The 13,706-nt window shown below is 37.3% G+C and overlaps 1 protein-coding gene across 1 annotated transcript in view; it reads right to left on the reverse strand.

The window, feature by feature from the left end:
• Positions 1 to 13,706, reverse strand: part of LOC113234386 (lysosomal alpha-mannosidase-like) — a 42,283-nt gene that overhangs the window by 851 nt on the left and 27,726 nt on the right. The window contains 7 exon segments of the mRNA XM_026469695.1: positions 659 to 1,188; positions 3,074 to 3,164; positions 4,411 to 4,516; positions 6,577 to 6,697; positions 8,183 to 8,261; positions 9,772 to 9,901; positions 10,298 to 10,390. Of these exon segments, the coding sequence (XP_026325480.1) occupies positions 659 to 1,188; positions 3,074 to 3,164; positions 4,411 to 4,516; positions 6,577 to 6,697; positions 8,183 to 8,261; positions 9,772 to 9,901; positions 10,298 to 10,390 (1,150 nt within the window).

Raw genomic sequence — 13,706 nt, forward strand, 5'->3', positions numbered from 1 at the left:
AATTAATATGTTTTAGTTTATTCTAATTTCTATTAATAATTAATACTAAATTAAACTTAATAAAAAATTCATTCAATAAAATAATTTGTAAAACTTAATGTAGAGTAAATTGGAATGTTTCTTTGTAAAATTAAAAATAAGGTATTTAATTAATAACTATTGTAACTATAGTGAAAAAATAGGGTGGTTTGCATTAATATTAGACATAACTGGTTGAAGACTGTACCACCTCAGTCAACCGTGACCATGGGACCTGTAAAGGGCCCGAAACGTCGGTTTGTTTGAAAAAACAAATATACGCGATTTAAATCCGGAAAAATAGTTTCATTTCCTAAATACAGTCATAATTAAACATTAACTGTGAGCGTTCAGCTAGAACATCCAGAACTACCGCGATGTTCCTTTGACAACAATCCTCTTTTTTTTTATCTAGTTTTAAATACAAAACCATCTTACTTTTTTAGACACATCTAAATATAAAATAATAATATAATCTATCCAGCCTGTGTTACAGTACTCTCTTATATCTAAAATTTTAAGCCCTACTTTGTCACTCTGCCTTACGAGTGAGTACCAGTTTCTGACAATTTGACGATTTCGATTGTAACATCACAAGAAATTTCAATTTACAATGAATGAATATTAAAGCTAATCTCACCTCATTCTCCTCAGGATAACTGTTGACTACCATCGGATCATCACCTAACATCCCCATGTCATCATCAACAATCGCCTTTAACTGAACTTGATTGGGTTTCCTTTTCTTGTGTTCTTGAATAATTTGAACCAATTGATCGATTTCTTTTGTTCTATCAATATCGTCGTCTAAAATGGAAGCGTCGAATAATTGTGCGTCTTCTTTAGGTACGTTCATGTTATTACTTATTGACTCGTATAAAGGTATGAATACAGGTTTCTCTTGTTTCGCCTCATGTCGATTTTTAATATCAATCACAACTGTCTGTTTAATATCGTTCCAATATTCATTGATATTGGCATATGCGTTCAGATTTTTGGAATCGTAAGCTGAACGTTTGTTACGATTGGTTTTCCTTATGTAAAATGTTTTGTATGAGACTGGGTCGAGTTTGGCGATGAAGAAGATTTCGTGTGTTGCCCTCGATTTGCGGGTGGGTATCGATTGCACCGCGGCGGGTATGTCGACTAACTGCGATGTGATCTTATCGCCTGAAACATTTTTATAAATTATGTAATACTTGAATAATAATTTAATAATAATCTTTGATACAAAACAGTCGGTCCAAAAAGGTGATTACTTCACCCACCATCTGAGAGGTAGCAACCAGCCCTTGTGCGGACCTTATCAGTTAAGTCCTGGGAATCTAGCAATGTCAAATAAATAATACTCGACCTCATCAAAACACAATGTCAAGTATGAAGCTTCATTCGCATCATGCATCTTTTAATTTGGTCGAATATTACTTATTTGATAGTTTTTTTATTGTAATTAATGGAAAATGGAAAGTGACGATGAGGTGGACGATGGAGCATGCACACCAAAAATGCCTATTCACTCGCGCCTCGAAAAGGCCCAAGTTATACCGCTCAGAGAACAAGTTGCAGGGAAGGAATTCCACTCCATAGCCGTTCGCCATATAAATGTGGAAGTGTAACGCTTTGTGCGAATCCTTGGAGTACACAACAAAGGGAACCCAGTAATGATTTCCGACGGATGTTGGACGGAGAACGGGAGTAGATTCCCTGGCCCCAGATCAGCCTCTTTACACAGACGTCATCCGGTGCTTAAAAAGCTAGAGCCTTGTGTGAGCGATACCCGGGTGCACGTACAACGGCTAGTCGAACAGTGGGAGTTGCGATATATTTTTTTATACAAATGTAAATGTGCATTTCATGTTGAGTCCCATTTTTCTGCTGTCCTGGGAAAGTGATACCGAGATATGTGTGCGTATAGAAGTTGCCCGGGCACCCTTTGAAACAATCAGGAAAGTTTTAAGCAGCCGGCAGCTATCTATTACACCGCACTAGGCTCTTGTAGTGCTACATCTGACCAGTCGTTCTTTACGGATGCGAATCATGGAACATAAAAGAAGACCTCAGGAAGAAACTTGAAGCGTTTCCGAATGTGGTGTTATCGTAGAATGCTCCGCGTCAGTTGGACGGACAAAGTCACGAAAGTTGAGGTCCTTAAACGTATGGCGAAGAAGGTGGATTTGGTACGCACTGTCAAGCAGCGGAAGGTTACCTATTTGGGTCATGTACTGCGACATGACAGATATCACCTATTGCACACTATAATGATGGGCAAAGTAGCTGGGAAGCGGAAGGTTAGAAGAAGGAAAATGTCGTGGCTTCGTAACATCAGGGAATGGACCGGCAATTCAGGCTAGCTCTGGACAAAGAAAGATCAAACTGACTGCCGACCTTCAATAATGGAGAGGCACTTGAAGAAGAAATGTGCATTTGACCTCCATCTCACCTGAAAAAGTGACGATAAGGTCGACAATGGAGCATGCACATCTAAATAATGCAAATTCACTCTCGCCTTCAAAAGATCCAAATTATAACGTTCAGGGAATAAGTCTGCAGGCAGGGAATTCCGCTCCATAGCCGTTGGTCATATAAATGTGGAAGCGTAACGCTTCGTGCGAATTTTTGAAATATCCACAACATAGGGGTGGAATCCAAGCCCACGCCTAGTCCCCCGATGATGGAAAGGGGAAGACGGAATTAAATCGTGTAATTCCACCGCACCACTCTCCGTGATATATCCTGTAAAATATCGATAAGCAAGCAACTTCGCCTCTACTAATTCCGAGCCACCTGTAAGCCTAGTAGCTTACAGGTGATTGAATATTTAAAAACTACGTATTTTAATTTAAGAAATCAGATGCTATACAAGTGACGCAAACAATTTTTTTCTTTATCCTTGTAAAGTTGTCAAAATTGAGATGGTACCGATTGCCAGTCGATATACAATATGTTTGGTCCAAAAATTGCTGAAAGCTACGCTAGAGACATGAACATTGTTATATCGCTCCGTTATATTTTTGTTGGTTGCACCCGTGTGACCAGAACTTGTACTAATACTTACCATTCGGGTCGTAAACTTCATAACTTCCTTCCATAACAGGAATCCTAATGACCTCAGACACCTCCCAAGCTAAGTGGTTGTATACAGCAATCTGAAATTAACAAAACAATAATATAATGGATGATGGCTACTCATACTCAAATAGTTGTTTAATTTCATATATGAACGGCTTCATATTAAGCTACCCATTTATGGATCTTGTGCAGAACAGTGCAGAGTCCTGAGTTTGATTCAAATTGGAAGTGAACTGATCGGGTAGTCTCGAAATCAGACGGGTTTCTGAGCGAGAAGATGAACCTGATTCCTACTATATCTAATTTGTGAGTCAAATCAACTATTGTTCCGATTAGAAATGTCAAAAGTTTCCGATCGGACAGTTGTGAATCGCAATTATGCGCCTCCACTGGGAAGAGACGCAGTTTCCGATCGGGAGAGGCAATCAAAATCAAGCTGCTGGATGCGATATTTGAACAAAAGTGGTATAGCCTCATAATATGCTTAACTGTACCCTAAATAGTTCCCATTTAAAATTAAATTTCCAAATATTTTTTTTTTATTTTTTAGTATATCAAATGACGGGGCGAACAAGTCGCCTGGTGGAAAGCGACACGCCTGTCCAATAACATTCACGAGCTTTAAATTGCAAAGATTTAAGGGGCACTGCCACTGCGCCCGTCACCTTGAGTCATAAGTTGACAAGTCCCCAGTTGCTTGTAAATTTCACCAAATATAATCATGCCTAAATCGTTTATCTTGAATAGAATCACCAGGTGTTTTATCTTTCTGGCTTTTAAGTACCACCCATTGACTTACGACGACGGGTCTAATACAAAAACCACGAAAAAAAATGTCCCAAGTCAACCTATTTAAACGTAGTGACATGTAAAGGAATATGAAAAAGCTAAAACGTTGAATTTAAATTGTAATGTCATCGCAGTACTGTCTAATTTTGCTAGCTTCGCTGTCAGTCGAACAAACGAAAACTAAAGCGTGAATGACGCTCTGTATACGATTTTAACGCTCTATAAGTTCGGACACTTTTTAGCGCGGACCCGACGTCCATATAATTGTAAGTCAATGGTACCACCTATAAATTGTTTTGAGAAAGTAATAACACAAAAACTCAAAGATCTGCGGCATAGAAAACTTCGTAAGGTCCGCTAGTTTATTCCGTGGCTTAGTTGGCACGGTTTCCTGAAGACGTTTGTTCGAATCCAGCCGGATCGACGGAATTTTTCTATGTCGTAGATCCTTTTATTAATAATAATAACACAATGTCTATTAATTCATGACGCATCTTCCTTATGTCTAATGTACATATGTATAAAGTTACTCACGATAAACTGCTCACTATGCTCAGAAGTGTAACAACTAGATTCGTTGAACCGACACCTTTCAAAGCTAAGCAGAGGCGGCTTCAAAGGATCACCTTGTAAGTATTTACTGGAAAAGATAAAAGAACTCTCTAAGTTAGCTACATTCTACAATATCGGGTTAATATTTATATCACCATAACGTATCACGTACAGAGATGGACAAGTGCCCGGGTTAAAAATCTGGTTTTTCGCTTTCAAATAACTCGATACAGAAAATCGTTAGATCGTATACCCCTGAATCGATTTTCTGCTTGCTTAGTAGTGAGAATCCACATGATTGTAAGGCTAGTATTGTGTGGAGTTACCTCTTTTTAAGTATGGAATTATTCCGCATTTCATATTCGCCGTTTCTGCCCGGTCGATTGGGATTTAACGCACTACTCATCTCTGATCACATATTTCAAGACCGAAAATGAATGAATGAATGATATTTATTAGCTAAAAATATGGTTAAATATGGTGGTATAAGTATACATGATAAAACAGTACTCATATTTTACCGCTATCGGCATGCAAATCTATGAATGTCAACATATTGGCAGCTAAACAATTCTAAAGCAAGCCCTGTCATGTATAAAGGCAACATTAAAATAGTAAGTTACTGCCATGTCATGAAGATGTCAAAAAATATAAATACATTGGTTATCAAACAAGTTAAGTGGTCAAATTTATTGAGAGTTATATGTAAAGAAGTCATTAATTGAATACAATTTTTTATCTCTTAGCCATGAAATGATACGCGATTACGAAAAAAGCTTTCAACGAAATAATGCCATCTAACGCGTCTTGCGTGAACCCCAAGGGAGTTTTGCTACAACCGCCTCCTTCGTCACTTTACTGGCCAAACAGGTCGCAGCCTACTTACGCCAGCAAGATATCAATATCAAATTCTATTTTGTATAACGGTCATTCGAAGCCTCATAGAGTTTGTGACGTCACAACTATGCAGTACCATTAATTGATATTGTAACCCTGATTAAAATACATTCAGTCGATATATTTTAACATCGATTCTCGATTTCACATATTGTGTCCCATCACTGGTTCATGAAATTTGACATAGTGTTGCCAGATGGTTGTTTAAATTTCTAACATGTTTAGTAACTTTTGATATATCCAATACGTGAAAATACCTTTCAACTTTAAATTCGACATATTTGAAATTGAAATTTGTTATTATAAATCCCAAATGCTTTACGAACGCCAAAAAAGGGAATAAATAACTTAGAGATGGCGCTAGCAAAATGAAATCTACCAATTAATAGTTAAAACTTGATTTTACTTAAGCATCCCTAATTTTAGCTAGGATTTAAGCGTATATATAAATAACACGTAGACTTCTTGATTCAAAAAAAATAAAACAAAATTTTGCAGGAAAAAATCACTTTCCATGTAACGAAACGTTATTTTCGGCTCAATGACCCCGGCAACTCTGGTTTGACATATGTCATCGTCATTATACTCAAGGTACGTTCAACGTTGCCAAATGGTTGGCCAACGTTGATTACAGTACCAGCATGCTATGACGGCCCTTTTGACAGATTGCAATAGTGAGGTCAAATCTCAATTCATTCTCGAAAAAAATATAATCAAATGCGAATCGCATCTATAAGTTTTTAGATTTATAACAAGTATTGCAAGGGGTAGCTGATTAAAAAGTTTAAATAAAAGAAAAATAAAAATGTTTACTTAATGTATTCCAATGAACCGAAGCAATGTCAATTCGAAATTGCTTTGTTTTGTATTAGCTTTTACGCGAGTTTGCCGGAGGTAGAAGTTGTGCTGGCCAGCGATCCTGTAGGTGACGATCGTAGTAGATTTCATTTAAAAAAATTTCGAATATCAAAAGTTGTGTCGTAAAATTATACATTCTATAAATTTTACTGCATGTCTCTATTGACAACAATGCACAGCAATTAGGTCCTACAACGTAGTTATGAATTAATATGAAACTTGATGAGCCGTCAAAACGGCCATGACAGCGTGCCGGTACTTTAAGCGATGTTAAAACCAAAAGCGACATTTAATTTCTATAGCGACTTGCTTGGCGCCTATTTAATTAGCACTGTGGTATGTGAAAATGACACAAATATGGACATTTCAATAATATAAGTAAGAGCTACTCACTTGAGTGCCTGTCTGGCAACGATCAAGGCGTCGTCAACGGCCTGGTTCAACAAGCGTTCATAATCGTGAGTCACGTGCTGCTTTTCCGTGCCGGTTATGGCGTCGTGATGCTGCATGACGCCTGAAAGTTATTCGAATTAAATTATTGTATTATACAGGTTAAAAAAAATATTTAATTTAAAACTGTTTATTTATGATAATGAATACAAGAATCGAGAAACGCGCAGAAAAATTATTCATCGGCCCGGTGGGACTTGAACCCACCTCCATGCTGCAACGTAGAATTGTTTTAACCAAATTTTCATTTCAAATACGCTGCATCGACAATTTGGAATAACTTACCACCGCCGTTACATAAGAAAGTTTCTTATGCGCTGTTAAACAAAAAAGTGTTGACCGAGCAGAAAAAGACACGCCTGGACTAGCCTTAATTTATGGCAATACATAATTAAATAAGAAATACAATTTTTTACTGTAATAGATTGGTTTAGAATTAGGGTGCACATAATATACTGTATACATGGATAGGTAAATTCATACAGAAGATGATTAGAAACGGAATACAATGTACTATGATGTTTAAATAGAGGTTATTTATTAAATTTAATTGAAAGGAATTATTTATTCATTATTTAGATTTAGCTTTATAATGTTATGCAGGCGATGATGAGCTGGTTCTAATAGCTTGGTCAATCCCATATCTCTCTACTTAAGTGTTGTTTACAATGTCCCACCCCATATTTATAAGGGAAGGGCAGTATTACCTGAACAAGCAGCAGTGCACAGGGACCTTATCAATCAGGTCTTGACCCCAGATCAGCCCGTTTACAGGCTTCATCTGGTGCCCAAAAGGCTAGTACCTATTGTCCAGATTGGTGCCGGAGCTGTTGGCTCACCTTCCATTGTGCATTGCACAACTAGCTGGATCAGTGTAGTATCCGAAAAGCGGTTGCAATGCTACGTTTTGTCTTTTCAACTTTCTTACAGATGTTTTACGTGGCATGGAAGGTAACCACCGCTTGTATTACTTCAAGGAAATATCATCGACTTCAGTATCGCATAGTATCGTGCTAAGATGTGAAGTAGCCTTTCATAAAGTATTGGTGTCCAAATTACTAAACAAGGCTACAAAGAATTGTGTCTACACAACAGTAATCAGCAGCTTGATTTCGATTGCCTATCCCGGTCGGATTTCGAGACTAATCGATCGGTTCCATTCCTATTTAAATCAAAATCAGCATGCTGGCCAATTTTAATGTGTGGGTGTGAAAAATGGACACTAATGCTGAAGAAAGAACTTAAATTGTTAGTGGCCATTTGGGAACTGGAGAGTCAGATTCAATAAAGAGATAGAAGAACTAGTGCCCGAGCCAGACATCACTGGCTAGGGCATGTGGAAAGAATGAGAGGATAAAGCCGCCATTGAACTCGGGATCTCGGAGATGGTGTCACCATGAAAACCGGTGTGCAAGCTACACGACCAAAGAGGTCAACATTCATAGACATTATAGACAAATCGTATACATAAAGAACCTGCAAGAGCTAAAGGGGTCACTACCATAGATTTTTATCATGCAAATAAGAAAAGTTTTAATAAAAAGCTTACCCATTGCGCTTTTGAGTTCATCAATCACGAATTGATTATGCTTTTCCAAGTTAGCCAACACTTGCAGCTGTTTCACCATCTGTTAAAAATATTAATATGACCTTAACGTCCGATAACCCATTACCTGGTCTCAAACTAGGAAATTCCTTGTACAGTAATACCCCGCTTTGCGCGATTTTTAAAATTCGCGCTAAATTACCCCGCTTTACGTGGATGCATTGATAGGTTGATTAATCGGATTTGATTGGCTTATTTGCGCGCATGGCGGTGTGATTGAATTAGCCAATAAGAGCCCGTAGCTTCTCAGTTATTAAAAGTGCATAGTCAGTTGACACGAAAATTTAAATAAATTAGTTCTTTCGTGGTAACACCCTTAATTTGTAACATTGGTACTATTTACGAACAATGACGCCAACGGTTATGAAAAAAGACCGTAAGAGCTTCAATTTGGAGACGAAGATAAAAGTTTTTAAAAAGATGGATAACAGGGGCTAAGCTACAGAAGTTAACGATAGTTTGGCCTCTCAAATTTAACTAAAAAACTTTAGACAACTATTAAGGTCTCATTTCTTTGTGACAGTTTTCTATTTTTTTTTCAATAAACATAAATTAAGCACGTTCGTTATAATATTCAGCTTGTTATTCGATCATACCCCGCTCTAGCCCTGGTAGCAGTCGTTCGCAGGACAAGTTAGAGACCTTAGCGCGACCAAAAATCTATAACATCAGACGGGCCACACAAAAACAAGAACAACCCCGTTTTACGCGATTTTGTCCGAAATGTATTCCTCGCGTAAAGCGGGGTATTACTGTATTATGAGTACCAGAGCAATGGAATTCACTCCTGAGCACAACCCAAAACACCTAGACGCTTCCACATAGTAGCAGTAGAGCTTCTTGTGAAAGAATTCGTCCAGGGAAATATTGACACAGGGAAATATATACACTTCACCTACTTCTGCCGCTGCTATAACTGTGTTCCGGTTTTGAAGGGTAAGGGTGCTGGTGAAATTACAGGCACATGGGACTTGTCAACTTTTCTCAGGGTGAAGGGCGCAGTGGAAGTGCCGCTCAGATCTTTGCGATTTAAAGCTCTGAGTGGCACTGCAACTGTCATGGACAGGCGTGTAGCTTATCATCAGGTGCACCGTCACTTGATATTATAAAATAAAAAAAACATTTATACGGTAAATGGCTTGTGTAGTTCGATCTTTGTATCTGTATATGCGCCTACTTATAGTATCCGAGCCAATACGACATGAGAAGTGTGAGGTGCGGAGGCAAAACCTTCAGGCTCCAAGCGGCGATGGACCTCTCATGCCTTCGAATGCGCTCATTAATTTCTTATTAAATTTCATAAAACCCATGTAACGAAAAAAGCGATTTAATATATTTCCTTAAACAAAATTAAGAGTATCAATAATAAAATTTAGGAGTTAACGTAAAATCAATCAACGCCATCTATCGTCTTTTGAGACAACTATAAAATTATTGTAGTGATATTACATTAACGTACTGCATTATTTAGGTTTGTTACAGTAGGTATTCTCGAATATATGTTATCATTTAACGTCATAAATAGTACAGACCTGCAAATAGCTGTTCGCTTCCCGTTCAAAATACTTTGTTGTGGGTCGCGACGTGAAGTAACCTGTCCAGTAAGCGTTCGGATCGCTCGCGTATGGAAAGAAGTCATCTTGCTTCGTTGGGAGAGTTGGACTAAATATATACAAAAGTTTTCGTAATATTAAGTTTATAGAATAACACGGTTTTTTTGTTAGGATAAAGTAATTCCGCGCCTTCAGCATACCGTGCCTAACCCCTGAAGTTCTAAGTGGAGAAAACGCTTTCATAGATTTCCCACAGATGGCGCTACGGCTAAAAAGTCGTTAAAAACCAAAAACAAAGATATAAAAATGAGTAAGGTCAGCTGGTTCGTTTCATAGCATAATTGGGAGGGCATGGTGAAGGCGCTGGTTCGAATTCAGCCGGATCGAAGGAATCTCTGTAAACGTTCTATCTTTGTATTAATAATTATAAAAATAATTTCGTATTAACGGGTAAATTCACCCTTTTAAATATTGTATAATTAATTGCTATGACGTAGTCACTTACTTTGCTTCCTGAACTGCTTTCAAATAACAACTAGGTGTAGAATAAAATAGTTTCACGTTCAATCCTTCCTGGGCAGATTTCATATTGGAATGTCTAAAAACAAAAATAATTTATTGATTACAATTCGTCCACAGCTTCTGAATTAATATGACCACACCAAAGTTCCCAAATGTGTGCTAACAAATACATGCATAGACGTATAAATGCGTGCGTAAGCGTATAAATGCGAGCGTAAGCTTGTAAATGCGAGCACAAGCGTGTAAATGCGAGCACAAGCGTGCAAATGCGAGCGCAAGCGTGTAAACACGCGCTCAAGCATAGAAATGTGTATGTAAATGTCAGGGTTCGAATTGTTTAAATATTTCTTTTCTTCGATATTTATCATGAGAATTAGCCATGCTGATTCACTTCAGCTTTGTCTCTTTGATCTTTGACTAAAAATAACAAACTGTGAGATATATAAAGACACAGTGAACAATTGAAAACGCTGTAGACATATGACAATTTTATTTTTCTGATTTAATTGACTTATGTATATGTTGTACCTATTTTAATGCGCATCCACAATTTTTTATTTCCTTATATGTAATTTTTATTTGTAATTTTAATTTTTAAATCGGCCAATTAGAAAAGAATCCACTGAAAACCAGCGCTGTGGCTCCGCCGCAGTATTTGCTGAGTTGGGCCCTTTTCAGTGCAATACACGTTAAGCATAAAATCATATTGTACTTGTAACATGTGTTTGCGCTGAATAAATTCATTTTCTTTTTTTCTTTTATTTATTTCTTTCAGATAATTAATTAGCAAGAAATTTTTTTAGGAAAAACGATTTCGTTTTTGACTTTGTTTTAGATTGACATTTGACACTTTTGGATGCGTCTAAGAGGATGGAAAAAAATAAAGGAAAGGAGCTGCCTTATCTTCGGAATAAACGTCCCTATCTAAAAGGTCAATGTATCTAAACCAAAAATGTCCACCACAAATGGCGGATTTGGTGTTGTACTATAATCATAGATAAGTCAATATCGACATGCAAATGTATGGCTTGAATGTTGAAAGTGTTGCTACTGTGTTTTATGTTTGCAAATTTGTGTAGTTTACTGTAATCAAAGTATGATTAATACTAGGCTATTATTACTAGGCAAGTAATGAGCCATTTTAATCAAAATTACATATAAAGTTATTTACCAATAAATGTAACGATGGAATTGCATTATCATGTAATCTAGTTACATTCAAAGTTCTATTTAAATTTAAATGGAGCGAACAAACGAAGATGGTATTTGATCCAATGTTTATGTTCGGCAGCCCCATAATTTCTAACCATTCTTTCTTTTTTCATTTGTAGGTAAACTTTAAAAATAAGAATAATGAAATAAGAAAACCTCGTAGTGAATCGAAAGTTTCAATAACAGAATATCGATAATATGTCTGCTCACAAGAACAACACTATCTCAAAATATTCATTATCAACGTAACTGCCTCTGTGGCTGATCGGTTACCATGCCGTACTGCCACGCGGAGGTCCCAGGTTCGATTCCCGGGGCAGGGAGAAATATTTGTAGGGCCTACATTTATTTCTATCGTGGTTTGGGTGTAATTTGTGGTTGTCTATGTGTGTGTCCATGGCACCCGCGACACAGGGTTTCCCTAGTACGGGGCCATGTTGAGTATGTGCATTATCAACAATAATCAAAATATACTAACAAACAGACAATCTAAAATAACCAAAGCAACATTCGGCAAGACTTATGAATAAACTACTTAAATGAGTCTAATTACATGAGATATTTCGGCAATTGTATGATTCATAGGCAGAAAAATAACATTAGTGTAATGTAACATTCGGCTGATTTCTGCTTTTTCTACTGCCGCACCTCTTAATGCTGCAGCGACGCATTTTTATCAATACTGAATTGTTCTCACTGTCAATATTTTTGTCCATTTCAAAATCCAGTCCATTCACTAAAACATTTGGCCAAAAATGGTTTTGACATTTGATGTACTTCCTTTTGGCAACCGGAAACGGATCAAAGTGTACTCCAAAAATGGTAAAATGAGAACAATTGGCATTTAAGATGACGTTACGTATTCTCGATTCCCGTGTTTGACATAAATCAATGTAGTGCTATCTCTTTTGGCTTACGACGTAAACCAAGACAGTAAAATGTTTATGTTTTCACCGTCTAAATGCTTCATATACATATAACGTCTGATTTATATATGTCAATATAACATGTCCTTTGGTTTCCATAGTTTAAGGGATGCGTCTCTGGGGTCTACTTTCGTTCTCAAGACAATGTCAAGTATGAAGCTTCATTCGCGTCATGCATCTTTTAATCTGATCGAGTATTCATTATTTGACAATAATTGTTTTGGACGGATGTCGGGCGGAAAACGAGAGTACAGGACCCATCGAATATATAACCTAAAATAGAGACGTAATAAGGACCATCCATCACTGGCAACTCATCAGGCAAATGAGCCTTATGTCACTTTTAAATATCAACTGTCGTTTGAGCTGAAATCATAAATTAGAAAACTGAAATACTACAGCGCCAACAACGACTTGTGTACGTCTCCATATATTCCAAAAATATTCTGTACTGCTTGTAATAAAGCTAATATCTCTAACAATGGGGGCTGTTCCATTTGGTGGTGTGGGAAAAACAGCAAAACATTTAATTACAAAACAAACGGAATCACATTTCATCATTAAATATATAATTTTGCAATTTTCGTCTATCGTAGCAATGCTCAAGTTAAACTGGTCGATTTGAAGTAAAACAATTGACGACACCCGTCAATTGTTTCGAATTCGGGCTGGCCAATCGGAGAGCAAGTGTCATAGTAATGATTTGGCAGAATAGTTTTTAAACAAATTAGATGACATTTCGTCTCTATTTCTGGTTATACACTCGATGACAGGGCCTGGCATAAACATAGCAAGAAAGAAAGAAAATAAATTTATTCAGCGCAAACACATTAAAAAAGTATATTGCATTGAACATATGGCACCACATTGCAAGTAGTAGCATTTTGTTAATTATCACTTCGAACCCTGATAAATGTGCACGAAGGCGTGTTAATGCGTATAACAACTCACTCTATGAGTTTGTCCAAGTTGTGGTACCACATGCCAGCCTCCTGGTACGTGAAGTCACCACCCATAGTCACAATAACGTTGTTCGTGCGATAGTATTTTGATTGTGTCAGCGTGTAATTTAGGAATTGGCTTATCTGTTTTTGAAAACAATACTTTTGTTTTTAAATGATTTTATTACTAATGGTTCGGCCTACCGCGTCTCAAGCAGAGTCCGCGGGTTCGAATCCGATCTCGCACCTCTGTATTTCTCGGAATTTATGTGCGAACTGTAATCGTGTGAGGTGAAATCGAATAAACCGGATT

Source organism: Hyposmocoma kahamanoa, unplaced genomic scaffold, assembly GCF_003589595.1.
Source record: "Hyposmocoma kahamanoa isolate Upper Pololo Valley unplaced genomic scaffold, ASM358959v1 84, whole genome shotgun sequence".
In the NCBI taxonomy this organism is placed as follows: domain Eukaryota; kingdom Metazoa; phylum Arthropoda; class Insecta; order Lepidoptera; family Cosmopterigidae; genus Hyposmocoma; species Hyposmocoma kahamanoa.